Source organism: Mixophyes fleayi, chromosome 7 (assembly GCF_038048845.1).
Source record: "Mixophyes fleayi isolate aMixFle1 chromosome 7, aMixFle1.hap1, whole genome shotgun sequence".
Lineage (NCBI taxonomy): Eukaryota > Metazoa > Chordata > Amphibia > Anura > Limnodynastidae > Mixophyes > Mixophyes fleayi.
In genome coordinates this window covers 119,691,243-119,709,161 of record NC_134408.1, presented here as the reverse complement: position 1 = coordinate 119,709,161, position 17,919 = coordinate 119,691,243, and the positions used below count along the sequence as shown (strand labels likewise).

Genomic DNA, 17,919 nt, shown 5'->3' with positions numbered 1-17,919 from the left:
AGTGTGATATATCAACAGCCTAACGAAATGTAATTAATCACCATGCAGTTATAGACATGTAGTTAACAGTCAGCAAGTGCTCTTTAGAATTGCTATATTTTTTAACTAAAGTATATATATATATATTTCAGTTTTCATAGTACTCAGTTTATGGGTGCCCCTTCTTTACAGTACAAGGTTGTTTTGCGGTTTTAATTTTAGGGATTAACAAATAGAGCCACTTAGGATGATAAAGAACCATCATTTTACTTATTTGGAAACAGTGCAGATAAGCTGTAATATTAAAATTAATAGCCACCTTCTATGGTTAGTACAGCAGTAGTTGTCTTCTCTCCATTGTCATTAGATACAGTGCAACTGTATGAACCTTGATCTGTCAACTGAACATTCTCTATAGTAAGTAACATAACATTTCCATTTTGTGAAACTTTCACTCTTGCTGAGTCTTGTATTGTTTGGCCTTCATGCTTCCAAGTAAATTGTAGGTTGCCCTCCTGCACAGCACAGATAAACTGGGCTACTTCTCCGCACTTCACGGTCATGTCATGAAGTCTGAGTAGTATCTTTGGTAGCCGATCACTGGCATCCTGCACCTCAGCTCCGGTGAACTCTTCCGTGAAGCTTTGGCTGATGGTTTCTGCGCGGCGCGCATCTAGTTTCTTTATCGATGATGCGGTTATTGTAGAACTTTCAGAAACGCTTTCAAAAACCTGTACACCTTCTTCAGAGGAAAGCCCTTGTACTGAATTAAATTCTTTTAAATACACTGTGGCTTCTGACACTGACTTTGTGCTGATAGACTCTGTAATGCTTTTCTCGGAACTTGTAAAGCTTTGACTAACTACCGATTGCACTGTGTAATCAGGTGAAGAAAAAAAAAAAAAAAGAAAATTAACAACTAAATTGTCCACTTGTCCTTACGAGAAAAACAAATATGTTGATCAAGAAGACTAAAACAGATCACTTGAAAATAACGCATGCCAACTGCATGCTCGTTTACAAAAAGTGACAAAGGATGGAGCATTGGAAATTCATGCTGACATAGAAGGTTGCATCTTCTTTCGTTGTCGCTTTCGAAATTTCAGATTAAGAATTTTCCTTATTGATCCAAAGTAAGAGTGAGACCTGTATTACTACTGGATTAAAATAATTTGAATACGTTAGATAATTTGGCTAAAGGTTGGTTCAACTGATAAATTGTGCTGCGATGGAGGTTCAAAGTGAAAATGTTAACAATATTTGGGTTTTATAGTATAGGCAATGTTCTAGATATTGGGTAGGTGAATATAAGGAGGTGAGTTTATGTTGCGTAAAGATTTGTGAAGAAATAAAAGTGACATTAGTTATAGTTGCTGCTATATAAGTAAACTAACTGCCCAATACAAGAGGTGAATACCTTAAGAAGGACGAAAATATTATTAGTAAGAGTGCTCTAGTGCCAGTTCTCAAAATATACCCCACTGGAGAAAGGGGGCTTTACCTTCGGAAGTCACCGTTAAGGTAGCTGCACAAGATACTTCACCAGCACTATTTCTTGCATTGCAAGTATATTCTCCAACATGCTCTATGAAAGCATCCACTATAATGAGTATAGCTGTATTTGTAGATTCGTCAAAATGAAAGACTATGTTTTTGGAAGGAAGAACTGTGTTTCGGTTGTGAAACCACTGAATTTCTGGCTTAGGCAATCCAGAAACTCTTGCTACAAAGCGCACAGTTCCCCCACTCTTTACTGTACAGCTTGAAATAGGCTGAATGAAGATGGGACATTGTGTAACCAGCTCCTTCTTAAATGACCCAGATGAAGGAATCTGCCAATGGGGGACTGATGTAACATCCGCATCATGTTTAAGTCCTGAAAAGAAGCATGTTCTGCTTTATTTGGAAAACGTGACTTGCAAATTGTTGGAGTTATTTCTATGGAATTGATTGACACTGCACAAACACTACAGAGAATGTATTCAGGGCTTGATTAAAAAGCATCCCTGTCATACAAAATAGGTGCTCAAAAATGTTTTTTCCCAGCCTGACAATAAGACCACCATCATTCACTGGGCATCTCACTATCTACTGGCATCCACTGACCCAGTGTGGTAGTGGGTGTCAAATACAGAGCAGGACTGGAAGGCAAAATGAGAAAGACTGGAAGACTAGACAATTTCCACAAATATTTAGGAGCCCAGACCAGTCCACTGATTCTCAGAGGCAAATTGGCCCATCTAGTAAATGCCTGATTGTGATAAGATATTTTTTAGAATGTACCACTAGAATCTGATTAGCAAAATAGGACATTATGGTCAATAATGGTGAAACAGGTACAAATCTATTTTATTTAAAAGTATGAATCATATTGTGTGATCTTTCTACCAATGGAATACCGCTTTGTTTGTGTGGTATTGACACATCTGATTGCGATGTTTTGCTTTATAGCCTATGCACCATATGTTTTGGTTTCCTTGTGACACAGAAAGACTGCACCTTTGAATATATATGTTCAACAAGATGGAAAAGAGCTGACAGATAGAAATGCATCACAGAGAAACAAAAAAAAAAGGCAAAAACGCTACTAACCCATATTCTGGATAAGAATATGTACGCTTTAATGACATAGATAATGATTCTATTAGTGGAATTAGTTGACAATAGTAGACATGGACTATGTTAGCACCACTGTTAAAATGATTTACATTTATGTTTTACAAACAAATGCTTGCTGCCCATGTACCTTCAAGCCTGAGGTTTCCAGTGCATGAGACTTGGCCCAGAGCATTGCTAGCAGCACATGTGTATACGCCTTCATCTTCAGTGTAGGCTTCTGCGATTTCAAGTTGATAGGTGTCTTCATACTGGGTCATTTTAAAGAAGCGTGATGGTTTGATCTCCTTGTCTTTGCTGTACCAGGAAACCTTTAGATCTGTATAAACCAACATACATGATACATTTAGGTTTATGGCTTATATGTAAAGAAACCATAATGTGTGGGATTGCGTACACCCTAGTGTCAAATACTACATAATATTAGAAACAAAAGAGGATTTGGTGCCCATTATAGTATCCTTATTATATACATACTACTGATTTATTATAATGAACACAAAATCCTGAAAAATGTGATGAAGTCACCAATCACACATTATAAAGCTATTATATACAACATTTTAAGCATATATTGAGTCACTACTAATGCCAGCATACTGCTAAAATGCTAACTCTGCTCTGTTCATATTTACTCTTAATATATTGCTCAGTTCCCAAAATTGTTCAACTGACCTGTGCCAGAGACGCGACACTGGAAGATGGCAGACTGTCCTTCTGCGGTGATAGCATCACGGAGAGGTATGATAATTTCAGGGGGGTACAGCGCTGCCTCAGATTCAGGGGACACTACTTCTGGAACTAAAATATAAGACATAGGGTTAATCACTGCAGCCTCTTGTCAACTTTACCGCCACTATCACATTTACATAATTTGCTTTCTCAAAATAGTAATAAATAGCTGTAAAATCTGGACGCGCCACTAAACTACAAAAATAATGTTATATTTCAAATATTTGCAAAGTATTACATTTCCCATATAATGACAGTTTAGATGCTTGATAGTGAATCTCAGCTTGATAGCTACCTCAGCGCAAGCTACTACCTTCTGTTATCAGACATTTTAGGTGCCTTAAGGCTGGCTGCATGACCTTTAATAGGCTGTAGGTGCCTTAAGGCTGGGTGCATGACCTTTAATAGGCTGCAGGTGCCTTAAGGCTGGGTGCATGACCTTTAATAGGCTGTAAGTGCCTTAAGGCTGGGTGCATGACCTTTAATAGGTTGTAGGTGCCTTAAGGCTGGGTGCATGACCTTTAATAGGCTGTAGGTGCCTTAAGGCTGGGTGCATGACCTTTAATAGGATGTAGGTGCCTTAAGGCTAGCTGCATGACCTTTAATAGGCTGCAGGTGCCTTAAGGCTGGGTGCATGACCTTTAATAGGCTAAAGGTGCCTTAAGGCTGGGTGCATGACCTTTAATAGGCTGTAGGTGCCTTAAGGCTGACTGCATGACCTTTAATAGGCTGTAGGTGCCTTAAGGCTGGGTGCATGACCTTTCATAGGCTGTAGGTGCCTTAAGGCTAGCTGCATGACCTTTAATAGGCTGTAGGTGCCTTAAGGCTGGGTGCATGACCTTTAATAGGCTGTAGGTGCCTTAAGGCTAGCTGGATGACCTTTAATAGGCTTTAGGTGCCTTAAGGCTGGGTGCATGAACTTTAATAGGCTGTAGGTGCCTTAAGGCTGGGTGCATCACCTTTAATAGGCTGTAGGTGCCTTAAGGCTAGCTGGATGACCTTTAATAGGCTTTAGGTGCCTTAAGGCTGGCTGCATGACCTTTAATAGGCTGTAGGTGCCTTAAGGCTGGGTGCATGACCTTTAATAGGCTGTAGGTGCCTTAAGGCTGGCTGCATCACCTTTAATAGGCTGTAGGTGCCTTAAGGCTGGGTGCATGAACTTTAATAGGCTGTAGGTGCCTTAAGGCTGGGTGCATCACCTTTAATAGGCTGTAGGTGCCTTAAGGCTGGCTGCATGACCTTTAATAGGCTGTAGGTGCCTTAAGGCTGGCTGCATCACCTTTAATAGGCTGTAGGTGCCTTAAGGCTGGGTGCATGAACTTTAATAGGCTGTAGGTGCCTTAAGGCTGGCTGCATCACCTTTAATAGGCTGTAGGTGCCTTAAGGCTGGGTGCACGACCTTTAATAGGCTGTAGGTGCCTTAAGGCTGGGTGCATGACCTTTAATAGGCTGTAGGTGCCTTAAGGCTGGGTGCATGACCTTTAATAGGCTGTAGGTGCCTTAAGGCTGGGTGCATGACCTTTAATAGGCTGTAGGTGCCTTAAGGCTGACTGCATGACCTTTAATAGGCTGTAGGTGCCTTAAGGCTGGGTGCATGACCTTTCATAGGCTGTAGGTGCCTTAAGGCTAGCTGCATGACCTTTAATAGGCTGTAGGTGCCTTAAGGCTGGGTGCATGACCTTTAATAGGCTGTAGGTGCCTTAAGGCTAGCTGGATGACCTTTAATAGGCTTTAGGTGCCTTAAGGCTGGGTGCATGAACTTTAATAGGCTGTAGGTGCCTTAAGGCTGGGTGCATCACCTTTAATAGGCTGTAGGTGCCTTAAGGCTAGCTGGATGACCTTTAATAGGCTTTAGGTGCCTTAAGGCTGGCTGCATGACCTTTAATAGGCTGTAGGTGCCTTAAGGCTGGGTGCATGACCTTTAATAGGCTGTAGGTGCCTTAAGGCTGGCTGCATCACCTTTAATAGGCTGTAGGTGCCTTAAGGCTGGGTGCATGAACTTTAATAGGCTGTAGGTGCCTTAAGGCTGGGTGCATCACCTTTAATAGGCTGTAGGTGCCTTAAGGCTGGCTGCATGACCTTTAATAGGCTGTAGGTGCCTTAAGGCTGGGTGCATCACCTTTAATAGGCTGTAGGTGCCTTAAGGCTGGGTGCATGAACTTTAATAGGCTGTAGGTGCCTTAAGGCTGGCTGCATCACCTTTAATAGGCTGTAGGTGCCTTAAGGCTGGGTGCTTGACCTTTAATAGGCTTCCTGACAGGAAACTTGTTTTAACGTAGAACAAAGCCCGCACCCATGATCAAAATCCTATCATAAATATTCTAGTTTCAAGCTCTAGCAGTGAATATTACCGATATTTGCAAATATTTAAGAGGAGGGCTGGCAAATTTTAATGGGAGGGAGGAAAAACACAACTAAGCAACCTATTTTAAAGGACAAAAATGCAGGTGGCCCAGTGACCCAGCCCAAGGTAACCCACTATGGGACTGGCCCAGCCTTCAGCCGAGTACTGTGGGCCTTCTCATAAGGAAAGAAGCAAGTTTGGTACAGTGGTCTTTGGAGACACCAATCTACAATCTAATTAGAAGGTAATCTATATGTTGGAAACAGCACAAAGTGGTAATACAGTAGTAAATCCCTAAGTAGAGCAAAAAATAACTGAAATGGGAACATAAGCAAATATGTTTAATCTCTTTTTTCAACCCAAATTTTTTCTAAAGGTCAATACCTTCGACAGTCAGTGTGCCGGATGTGCTGGCCATTCCAGAATCATTGCTTGCTTCACAGGTGTAGAGTGCCGCATCCTCAGGGAATGCCTCTATTAGCAATAGGGTGTATTCCTGTCCATCATGGAGAAACTTACACTTGAAACCCGGAGAAAGCTTTGTCGAGTCCTTAAACCAAGCTACAGTGGGCTGTGGCTTGCCTGTCACTACAGTACAGAAGCGTGCAGGTTTGCCAGATTCCACATGCACATCGTCAAGCTTTTGTATGATCACAGGAGGCTCTGGAGCTGTTAAAGATAAAACAAACTCCATTAGAGAACAATTTACATCTAGATGAGCGTAAGTAGCTGCAAGTTCTATGGCTATCTTACACATTGAGGGCCTGAGTCATTAAGCAGAGCAAAGGATAAAAAAGAAGTAACTTTTGCACCTGAGCAAAACCATGTTGCATTGGAGGTAAATTTAAAATGGTGGGACAGATTTATAGTTGGGGTAGGGCATGTCCTAGATCAACTTTAAATTTCAGTGTAAAAATAAAGCTATCAAGTATTTGTGTGCTAGATAAATAAAACTCATTTGCACCCCTTGTATTATAATTTTCTTTTGTCCTGGAGAACATTTACTCCTTTTTTTTGCCTTACTTTCCATAATGACTCTGGCCCTTAATGATGCTAAAATTAGTACTGAATACATTTTTATATGTATTTAAATACATGGCTATAAATCACAAAGTATTTGTCGGAGTGGCAGAATAAATAACAACTTGCTTAATATAGAGAAGAATCTCAGGTGACATTGTTTTCACTATTCAGTCACTCACCATTCACATAGAGAGTAACAGAACTCCTGTTTTTGCCGGCCAAAAAGGTGTATTCTCCACTGTCACTTATCCTAGTTTCTGTGATGCACATGCGATGTACACGTCTTTCCACAATGTACTGATATCTCTCTTCAACATGGAAATTGATGTCAATGCCATCTTTCATCCAGCGCGCATCTACGTCATCCTCGTTGACCTCAAACTCAACTACTGCTCTTTGTCTCTCAACAGCCTAGAGACCACAAAGATAATAGAAAGGTTTTTTGTACAATACAAAATATCATTTTAGAATTCAGCTATAAACTAGGAAACAATAGCTATAAATGTATTAGCTAATTCAGGGTCCATCAATAATATAACTATTATTTTTTATTTTAAGCCGACAGCGGTTATTATTTAACAAATCACAAACATAATAAAAGGATATATTCACTTGTCTAATATGTTGAATGTTTGTGCAAGTTATTATTAAATAATAATAAAAAGAAATACCTGAATCTCTTTGTGAATGCTTGTGATACGGACATCGCGGCCTTCCACGTATAAGTTGGCCGTGGACATGTTTGCACCAGCAACCACAGAATATTGTCCAGCATCAGATATGCGAGCAATAGGAATTACAAGGCGGTGGACGTATCTCTCACTTTGAATTTTCACTCTGGGTTAAGAAGGAAAACACATAAGCCATAAAACAATAAGATATTATATTCTGACAATAATGACCTTGTTGCCTGTAAGTGTATATATATATATATATATATATATATATATATATATATATATATATATATATTTGTTCAAAATTGTGTTTTAAGATAGAAAACATGTTTGCGTGGGCTTCTTCCGGGTGCTCCGGTTTCCTCCCACACTCCAAAAACATACTGGTAGATTAATTGGCTGCTATTAAATTGCCCTTAGTCTCTTTCGTTCTGTGTGTGTGTGTATGTTAGGGGATTGAGATTGTGCAGCGCTGCGGAATTAGTGGCGCTATATAAATAATAGATGATGATGATAGAAAGAAAATCAGTTACCGTTCTGTGACTTGGAGTTCCTGTCCATCCTTCATCCACTGGACAGACAAGTCTGGCTCAGAGATTTCACACTCAAATGTTGCTCTTTTCTTCTCAATAATTTTAATTTCCTTGATGGGTTTCCTGAATTCAATGTGTCGGGCTACAGGAAAGCAGCACAGTAAAATTACATTAAAAACACTTGTTGCTAAGTTGTTGATTTTTTTAGCTACTTTACACAATTGTTTTTATATGGCTACAATGATAATGTATTGTCAATTTTATTTTTTACCCTACTACACGATTAGCTCATATTACATATTATCTCCATTTTTTAAAATGCAAAAAGTTTTATTCTTTTGAGTCCATATGTAACAAAAAATAACCTTACCTTCAACATACAAGGTGGCTTTAGAGACTGCATTTCCTGCCAGAAAGCTGTATTCTGCAGCATCACCAAAGTGGACGTTTCTAATGGTAAGAGAATGGGACTGTTGTTTGGCTTTTATCTGGCAACGGTCTGTAGACTTTATTTCGACACCGTTCTTCAACCATTTATAAGTGATTCCCTCATGGTTGACCGTCACTTCAAAAGTGATGGTGTCTTTTTCTTCAGCATTGATGTCTTTCAGCATAGAAGTAATCAGGATAGCTGTAAAAAGTTTAATGGGTCTTTAGTTTCTTTGTAGACACACCCATATTCAAAATACAAGAATAATTCACTGTACAGTGGATGCTTTTTCTTATTATAAATTGCTATGATAATAGGGATTACCTACATTTTAATGACAATTCCCTTCTAGTTGCAATCTTCCTATGTAATATGAATGTCTAATTAAATTGATCGTTAAAGCAAATATTTTGCTAATTAACCAAATGTATGTTGTAAAAATAATCCAACAGTGATATTGTTTCTTTTTGAAGATTTCCCTGTTTTCAACTTGTTTTTTCAATTTCTAGATACAAGCAGTAATCTTTTAACCATTGCTTGCTGTCCTTGATAAGACACCATATTTTAATTTCAATTCATCTTATATCTTCAGCAAATCAAAGTTCCTAAACATTTTGGAGACATAATAATTCCCATTCTGCTATGCTACTTCAGCATCAGATCTTAAGGAAAATCTAAATATTCTTGCTTGCTTTATTATGAGTTATTATAATATTATAATAGTTAGTGTAATATAATGATACATAAAACATTCATCTGTTTGGCAGGTTGTACCAAACACCTTGCCAATATTTAAGGTGATTTGAATTCAAGATTGATATTTGGAAATAGATTATAAAAAATGGGAGAATGCAGAAAACAACGCAACATAAAAGTGGGGTACAAAAGGACAGTATAGGTATAATAAGTCATAGAAATACATACGTTTCACAGTTAAAGTCGCGCTGACTTTGTCGTTTCCACAGATAAAGGTGTACTCAGCGGAATCTTCGCTACTCGTGTTCATAATGATCAGTTGGTGAAGTTTACCCTGAACAACAATCTTAAATTTCTCGCTCATTTCAATTTCAACTCCATTTTTCAGCCAAATGGATGGCACGTTGAAATGAGACACCTCACACTGAAATGAGGCTGCTTTGGTTTCAGGGACTTCAATGTTCTTCATGGTCTTTGTAATATGTAAAGCTAAGGAGGAACAGGAGATATACATTGATTAACACACACTGTGACAGACGTAGAATTCCCAACCCACAAACTGGTGTAAGTCAATTTCACTTTAATAACTTATTTGTATGGATTATTTGTACTCTACATATATATTTATATCAGCCTAAGATTGGTCAGCTTCCAAAACTGAGGGGGGGGCGAAGTGGCAAGAAGGGAATTGCCGCCAAGACCTGTCCTATTGTAATTTGTAAGGACTATAGGGACTATATGTTAGAAAAAGTCCTGCTCAGAAATTGGGAAATTCAACTCAGTGTATTTACAGGTAAAGTCAGTTTTCGCACATTCCATCTCAACATCTTACTTAGTTACCACTCTGTAATTCAACTGCGAATTACCGTTTTTGGATTAGATGACTTAATATAACCTAAGTTTGGGAGTGATAAGGCCACCTCCATCTGTGCTTGTCTACGGACATGGTGATTGTTATTTGAAAATAAATAAGGTCAATAATTTATTGATAGCAGATAATACAAATAGATGTAAACAATTTATTAATTGCAAATCAAACAAATCATAAGGAAACAGAAAGATAATATTAGAAATGTTCTTACTCTCCACGAATAGCTTAGCTTTACACTCCAGTTGTCCAACCACAGCTGTGTATTCTCCAGTGTCTGCAGGAGTGACGTTCTGCAAGACGAGCTTGTGGACTTTACGTTCTGAGACAATTTTGTGCTTATCGCTTGTTTTCAGCTCTGTGTTTTTAAAGAACCATTTGACTGGTACAGTGTCATGAGAAACACTAAGTTCAAAGGTAGCTGGTGTACTTTCCAGCGCAGTGACATCCTTGGGTTTCTTGATAATTTTAACAGCTGAAAAATAGTAAAAAATAAAACTTTAATAACAAAACTGTAATAATGACAATAACAATATATGCTCAAAAACTGTATTTATTTAAAAATATATACCGCTCATATCAATGACATTTACAAGAAATATTGTCAGACTGAACACAAACATACATCTTATCAAAACACTAAAAAGAGCTAATTAACCAAATGTTTGTGAGCTCGAATCCCTTAGCGGTTATCAAAACCCTGGTTTAAAAGGCACTCATATCTAATCTTAAGTAACTTACTTTCAACATGAAGTCTGGCATTAGCGCCAACCTTGCCAAGCTTGAAGCTGTACACGGACTCATCTGGGACGGCGCAGTTTTTGACTCTCAGGGTATGTACCGGTCCGTCCACTGTGATCTCATACTTGTCATTGGATTCCAGCTCAACGCCGTTCTTGATCCATTGGGCGCCTTTCACGTCAGGATGAGTAAGTTCCACACTGAAAATGGCATCTTGTGTCTCAGTCACAGTCTGGTTCTTCAATGTCTTCTTTATTTTGACAGCTAGAACACATGGTACAGCCGTATTACACAACACTAATCATTGACAGGACAAGTGCACAATGTTGGTAGGAGGGTTCCAAACTTATATATAAACATTATATATGTTTCCTGTTCTGTATAAGTCTAATCACAGTCGCCTACAACAAAGAGTCATGTGATGTACTATAAGAAGCAATGCTACAGTCTTTCTGTAGATTTTAAACATACGTTCTGGTCTGGAGGAAGAACCCCGGGCATCTATAATTCCTCTGTACTAGCCTATAATTATCTGATCTTGGGATTGTCTGTTAAAAAGCATTTATATTTTGTGTGACATAAAATATAATTGCAATGCTACACTTCCTATAATCCAAGGATTGCGACAGGCAATGTATTATGCCAGAAAAGTGCATTAGTTTAGAGTAATGTTAAATCACTAACCTTCAACTTTCAGTTTTGCAGATGTTTTTGAGGTTGCTACTTGATAAGTGTACTCCCCAATATCTTCCAGCTTGCTGATAGGAATTATAAGCTGTCTTTTGCCACCAATTGATGCACTTTTGATGCTGTCGCTGAAGCTTATTGCTTTTCCTTCTCTCAGCCATTTTCCTTTGGAGTCTGGGTTAGCCACCTCACACTCAAAAACAGCTATCTGGGATTCAGCCACTGTGAGATCCACCAGTGGCTTGCTTATAGCTCCCCCTTCAGGAATGAAATGAAAATACATTAGAGGAAACAAGTAATTATGCTCTTTATGCTTTATTGTTTATAACTAGGACTATATTTAGGTTTATGTTTTCTTTTGCTTTTCCTGGATTGATGCTCAAAAGGGGAAGAGATGTAGTACCTGAAACTGTAAGTTTTCCACTAGTTTGCTGTTCTCCAGCAAAGAAGGTGTACTGTCCTTCCTCATCCTTCATCATATCTGTAATTGTGAGTCTATAGATCTTGCCCTTGGTTTCAATCTTGTATTTTGGGCTTGGCTTAAGTTCTTCGTTTTTGAAAAGCCACAAGGCATCAATTCCAGAATGGGACAGTTCAACCTCCAAGGTGACATTTTGTGTCTCTGTGCACGTTTTATCACTGAGTCCTCTAATTATGGTGATTTCTGGAAGAAAACAAGTAGATTTACACATTTAATTTCTGTAAAATTGACAAAATAGCAATAAATAATAAATAAAAACAATAAACAATAAAAGTTAAAATACATATTTGCATTGGTCTCGACTTAAAATGGCCATGAGGCTACAACTTACAGAATTAGAACAGCCACCGAAGAACTATTTACAGTAATTTAATATAAACTCTACCAAAAAACAACAAAACTCCTTTTACTGTAATCCTTGTTATTATTTTAGAGAGGATGGGCAAAAAACTCTATCCTGCACTAATGATAAGCCCTGATAAGGTGAATAAGTCTATGGGGCATATTCAATTCTTTACTTTTTCCGCCGCAGGAAAAAAGAATTACCATTATTACGGTAATAATAAGCCGGATTTCAGCTCGCAGCTCCCTGAGCCGCGAGCTGAAATCCAGCGAGAAATGTACCGTAATAACAGTATTTACGCGCACTATTACCGTAATGACGGTAATAGTGCATGGAGCGCGTTACTTTTGGCTGTAACGCCAACAATTGAATATGCCCCTATGGATTGGATTTCTATTCTGTCCTGAATACTCTGTGGCTAAGGAACTGATTGGAAGGGCTGCCATGTGAATGGTCATTGGCAGAAGTTTAATTTATTTACCCATGAAAATACTCACTTTCCACAGTAAGATTGCAGCTGGTTTCCACTTTACCAATCAACAGTTTGACCTGTCCTTCGTCGGAAGCGTGAGTTCTAGAAAATACCAGACGCTGCTTGGCTCCTTTAGCAATTGCCTGCACACGGTCATCAAGTTTGATCTGCTGATCATTAATGGACCATTTAGCAGATGTCATATCAGGAACTGACACTTTACATTCAAGTACAGCCTTTGTTCCTTCAATGGCATGAACATCTTTTAGAGGGATGACAATCTCAACACCTGTGGAATACAAACGAAGTATTTAGACTTATGACTGATAATTTAAGATAAAATAAAATATAAATTGATTTAGGGAAGTATATATTCCTAATGAATATTAACACACTCACTATAAACAGACAGATGGCCAGATGTGGAGAGATCATGATCTGGTATAGCAAAGGTGTATTTTCCAATATCATCGGCTGTGGCTTCTTCAATGAGTAACATGTGAGACTGTTTGTCAATTACAATATGAATCCGATCACTTGGCTGGATCTCCTTTCCATCTTTCAGCCATATTCCTTCAGCATTTTCAAGAGACACTTTCACTTCAAGCTGAGCAATGTCCCCCTCGCACACTTTCTGATCTGAAAGTCCTTGTAGGACAGAAATAGGACGAGCTGTGTAGAGAAAAATATATAGTAAGTTGACATGCATGAATGGAGAGGGAACCAAAGAAATTGGCTTTGCAATGTATAAGAAAATAAGCTTACGTTTCACTTTCAGCTGAGCAGTGGTCTTTTTCCCAGCTACCACAAAGCTGTATTCTCCTTGGTCGTCCTTTGTGACATCTTTGACTGTAAGAACATGGCGCCCTCTACGGGATGTAATCATGTGTCTGCTGTCAGACTTGATCTCAGTATCCCCACGATACCATTTACCCTCTATGTCTTCAAGAGAAATGGCACATTCAAGTTCTCCAGATAGTGTTTCTGGAACTTCGATGTCCTCAAGCTCTTTAGTAAACTCGACAGGAGTACCTGTGATGCAAAAACAATATTCCAAATTAAAAGCAGCTAAACACAGAGCTATGTTTCTATAGATGTAATACAACGATGCTACTATATTTTTACGTTTACATTAGCAATGTACAATACTTCTGAAACAATCACTTTGCGTTAACATTTACTGCTTTATTTTAGTGATTTAACACACTGTTATATATTATTATTCTTGCTGTACGTACATTGGATTCTATGAGGACACTTTAATGAGATTTTTTTTTAATTAATTCAACATTGTTGTCTTCTCTAATGCTGATCATGTGTTGTACTATTAATAGTTGATAGTTTATGTGGTGTTCCCATTACCTTCAACTATGAGTTTGGCTGTTGTCTTCACAGATTCGTCTTCTTTAAGGATGCAGCTGTAATCATCAGCATCGGACATGTCAATTACAAGCACAGAAAGAAAATGGGCTTTCCTTTCAGAATGCATTCTGTACTTATCACCAGAGTGGATCTCCACACCATTTTTGAACCATTTCACTTTCACAAACGGCTCTGATGTATCGCACTCAAAGGTTGCCATAGTGTCTTTCTCCTTTGCTGTTAAATCTTGTAGTTCTTGAGTGAATGCAATCAGCTGTTTGCCTGCATGTGAAGAAAGGATATTATGTTAGGTTACAGCCCAACAAAGCAACATTTAATGCTAATGGAACTGTTAACATTTTGGTATAGCCCACCTTGCACAAGCAAAAATGCGTGGCTTGAGGTTTCCCCAGCCACATTGATGGCTTTTACCATGATGCTGGCTGAATCTTCTGCAACAACATCTCGAATGACCAGTTCACACACATTATCTTCTGGCCAGTACCAATAGATGCGGTCAGACCTTTCAACCTTGACACCATTTTTAAACCATTGGCACTCTGGATCTGGTTTTCCAACAACACGGACGCGGAAGTGAGCTTCTGCTCCCTGAGCAACTGTTTGACTTTGGATTCTTTCTAAAATCTTGGGTGCTTCCATACTCGGTGATAGCTCAATTTTGTCTGGTTTGAAAGTCGGAATAGTAATTTTGCCTTCTTCTTCTAATGCTTTCCTTTCCTCCTCAGTTAGTTCCTTGGTCCAGTGAAGAAGGTCATCCTTTGTCTTTTTGAGCATATCTTCATATGCTTCATCTTTTCTGCGTGATTTCAGCTCAACAGCAGTAATGGCTTCATAATACCCTTCTTCTGTCCGGCGCTTAAATTTGCTACGGAGTTCTTCTGATTCTTCAGAGACTTTATCATGGCTAACTCTTTCAGTCCTTTTAAGATTTACAAACTCTTTTCCTCCGACATCAGCCGCTCTGTCTACTTTTTTAACTTCAAACTGAAGTTTTCCTGTCTCAGTTGGAGGAGCAGCAACTCTTGGCTCATGAGATCTTCTAAGAACTGACCTAAAATCTTCTTTCTGTTGAATTTCTAGTTTTACTACATGTTCAGCGACACCTTCAGGGTTTTCAGCAGTGACCTTAACCTCACCAGTATCATAGGATTTACAGTCAACAATTTCAAGATAGTATATACCGTCATAGCGGATTCGGAATCTTTTGCTTTTACGGATAAGCTGTCCGTTAAGGTACCAATTTACTTTAGGTTGAGGATATCCAGTAACACGGCAACGGAACCTTGCAATTTCCCCTTCATAAACTCTTGCAGGTTCAGGGATCAAAACAATTTCTGGTTTTTGTTTTTCTTTTACATCCTCTGAAACTCCTGTGAGGGCACCTTCATGGGCCAACCTCTCCAGCTCTTCAATTCTCTGCATACCTCGTCTGCCTTCTGGCAGCTGAGACTCCTCAACTAGACTCTTCTCATCTTTTACAATTAAAGTAGCTGATGTGTGGTCTGTTCCATATTTGTTAGTTGCCCTACAAGTAATAACACCACTGTCTCGGGGGTAAGCAACTTCATAATCAAGACTGCAGTACCCAAACTCATTCACCATTCGGAGCCGGTTGGCAGCATCTAATGGTTTCCCGTCATGAAGCCAATCAACAACCATAGTTGGGTCTCCAATTGGTGTAAGACGACACTCAAAGTGTGATGGTCCAAAGCGTTTAAGCCTCACTGAAGTAAGCTTCTTCTTAAAGAATGGTTTCTGCTGCTTTTCTTTGTCATATAGATCTCCTTCTTCCCACTGCTCCTGGCCATAGCGAAGGTGTAGGGGCTCTAACTCAGGAGCTGCAATCTCTTTAGCTTTGTATGTTCCCTTTGGAATGATAAGCTTTCTCTCTGGTTCAGGTTCAGCAAACTCAACCTCTACATTTACTTTGCATCTTGTAGTGTCACGTCCAGCTTTATTAATGGCAGTGGCAGTATACCATGCAGCATCATGGCTTATTGTAGATTCAATCTTAAGAGCTGCTTGTCCCTTAGTACCTTCAATTCTGTAATTTAAAGATAATTTACATCATTGTCTCAAAACCACATTCACTTTACGTGAAAAATAGGATAAAGTTACCAATAATGTACTCACCTTATATTAGGAAATTTGTGCGGAGCAATGATGTCACTATTCTTCAGCCACACAATATCCGGGTTGGGGTTGCCCGAAGCTTTCACTGACATTTCCAGTTTAGAGCCTTGTTTGACGTTAACATTTTTAAGTTTTTCCACAAACTGTGGTCTTTGTAAGTGTTCCTTAGCTATAGAGAGAGTAAGATAAGTTCAAATTAAAATCCAGTGTTGCCATAAATGTTGCCAGAATGCAAATACCGCTGGCAATGCAAAAATATTGTACCTTCCACAGTCAATGTCATCGAGACTGAGGTCTTGCCAGCTCTGTTCTGAGCTATGACGGTCCATTCTCCAGAATCGGTTGGCAATGCTGGGACTATGATAAGGGACTGTGTTCCATCTTCCTTTACAACAATTTTATGTGTATAGTCATTGACAATTTGCTGACCTATAAAATATAATAACATGATTAATATATGTGATGCATGTACATATTTCCATAATATATAATACAGTAATTTATATACTTAAATACATAATATGTTTTTACTGCATATGTGCAGTCAACAGGATCATTTGGCAATAATATCAATGGCCGCTTAACAGGCAAATTTTGTTCTTTGCCACCCCTGGTTTTTCAATCTCTTTTCAATTTCTGCCCCATACTCACCCACCTCATTGCCACATATGCCCATTGTACTGTACCACACTGAATCCTATCTGTATGATGCGAATATATAGAGTGCTGTCCTTACATGTCTTGTGCCAAACCTATGTGACCTTTACACAACTACAGGCTCGTTTCTTTAACTCCAAAGCTTCAATCATGAATGTCAGTTATTTTGTTATTAGATAACAAGTAGTCAATATCTCCCAAACCTGGTGTGATAACTTGTCAGTTACGTGAATACTTGTGCGTGATTTAATGAGGGATACCAAGGCAACGGTTTCAGGGTGCAGATTTGGGGAAAACAGCAAAATGTGGGGAATTGAGTAAAAAAAGATATATGTCATTGATTTAGAAACGTAAATTAGTGAATTCCTAATGGCAGATTTAAAATGACTAAGCAGACCAATTTTGCCTTTTCTAATGCACAGTGCTCTATGCCAATACTAAAGTGTCTGGTAAGGTAGAGAGAGAGATGCCATATCATTAAATGTCTCAAAATTATTAAGCTCATGCCTGTGTATACTGTGAAAGAACCATGTTGTTTGAAGTCATAGCTTAAAATAGGTCATATGAGCAGAATAATGTTCAGCTCTGGCCAATGTGGTTGATTGATTTACTAGTCGTATTTATATTGCTGAAACATAATAAGCTATTAACAGACAAATGAATACTATTTCCATTAACCACTTTCCTGATATATTTATAGGATAAGCAGTGCTGGATGTGTCTCGCTATGAATACAATTGCTACGACTACTGTACTTGTCCCAACAACATTCACAATGAATTGAAGTTGACTTTAGACATGAAGTTGCATAGACAGAAGTCTTTTGAAAATATGGCAATTGTGGATTAGTAATAATTCAAGGAATAATAGTTACCGTTGTGGAACCAAAACGTTTCTGGCATTGGTCTTCCAACAACTTTCAGATCAAATCGTGCAGTTTGACCTTCAGAACATTTAAAGGATGCAGGTTTCAAGACAAAGACTGGTTTATATAATCTCTCCAACTGGGACTCATCGGTTTCATCCAATCGGCGAGCAGGAGAACGTGCAGGAGAGCGTCCTGGGGAGCGACTTGGTGACCTTGGAGATACAGACCTATGACGGCAAGATATGTAGCATGTTAG

General features: G+C 38.8%; 1 protein-coding gene across 24 annotated transcripts in view; it reads right to left on the bottom strand.

Moving 5' to 3' along the window:
• Positions 1 to 17,919, bottom strand: part of TTN (titin) — a 252,740-nt gene that overhangs the window by 205,049 nt on the left and 29,772 nt on the right. For 23 of the 24 annotated variants that reach the window (XM_075180515.1, XM_075180537.1, XM_075180524.1 and 20 more), the window contains 21 exons: positions 17,670 to 17,890; positions 16,403 to 16,567; positions 16,139 to 16,307; positions 14,359 to 16,049; positions 13,985 to 14,266; positions 13,388 to 13,654; positions 13,022 to 13,294; positions 12,648 to 12,911; positions 11,730 to 11,990; positions 11,324 to 11,584; positions 10,640 to 10,903; positions 10,113 to 10,373; positions 9,259 to 9,519; positions 8,275 to 8,535; positions 7,905 to 8,046; positions 7,366 to 7,531; positions 6,874 to 7,105; positions 6,056 to 6,340; positions 3,271 to 3,396; positions 2,726 to 2,914; positions 299 to 853 (listed from right to left, as the gene is read on the bottom strand). In XM_075180515.1, the coding sequence (XP_075036616.1) occupies positions 299 to 853; positions 2,726 to 2,914; positions 3,271 to 3,396; positions 6,056 to 6,340; positions 6,874 to 7,105; positions 7,366 to 7,531; positions 7,905 to 8,046; positions 8,275 to 8,535; positions 9,259 to 9,519; positions 10,113 to 10,373; positions 10,640 to 10,903; positions 11,324 to 11,584; positions 11,730 to 11,990; positions 12,648 to 12,911; positions 13,022 to 13,294; positions 13,388 to 13,654; positions 13,985 to 14,266; positions 14,359 to 16,049; positions 16,139 to 16,307; positions 16,403 to 16,567; positions 17,670 to 17,890 (6,596 nt within the window). The remainder of the gene's footprint in view (positions 1 to 298; positions 854 to 2,725; positions 2,915 to 3,270; positions 3,397 to 6,055; positions 6,341 to 6,873; positions 7,106 to 7,365; positions 7,532 to 7,904; positions 8,047 to 8,274; positions 8,536 to 9,258; positions 9,520 to 10,112; positions 10,374 to 10,639; positions 10,904 to 11,323; positions 11,585 to 11,729; positions 11,991 to 12,647; positions 12,912 to 13,021; positions 13,295 to 13,387; positions 13,655 to 13,984; positions 14,267 to 14,358; positions 16,050 to 16,138; positions 16,308 to 16,402; positions 16,568 to 17,669; positions 17,891 to 17,919) is intronic. The other variant, XM_075180533.1, reaches the window with a different exon arrangement.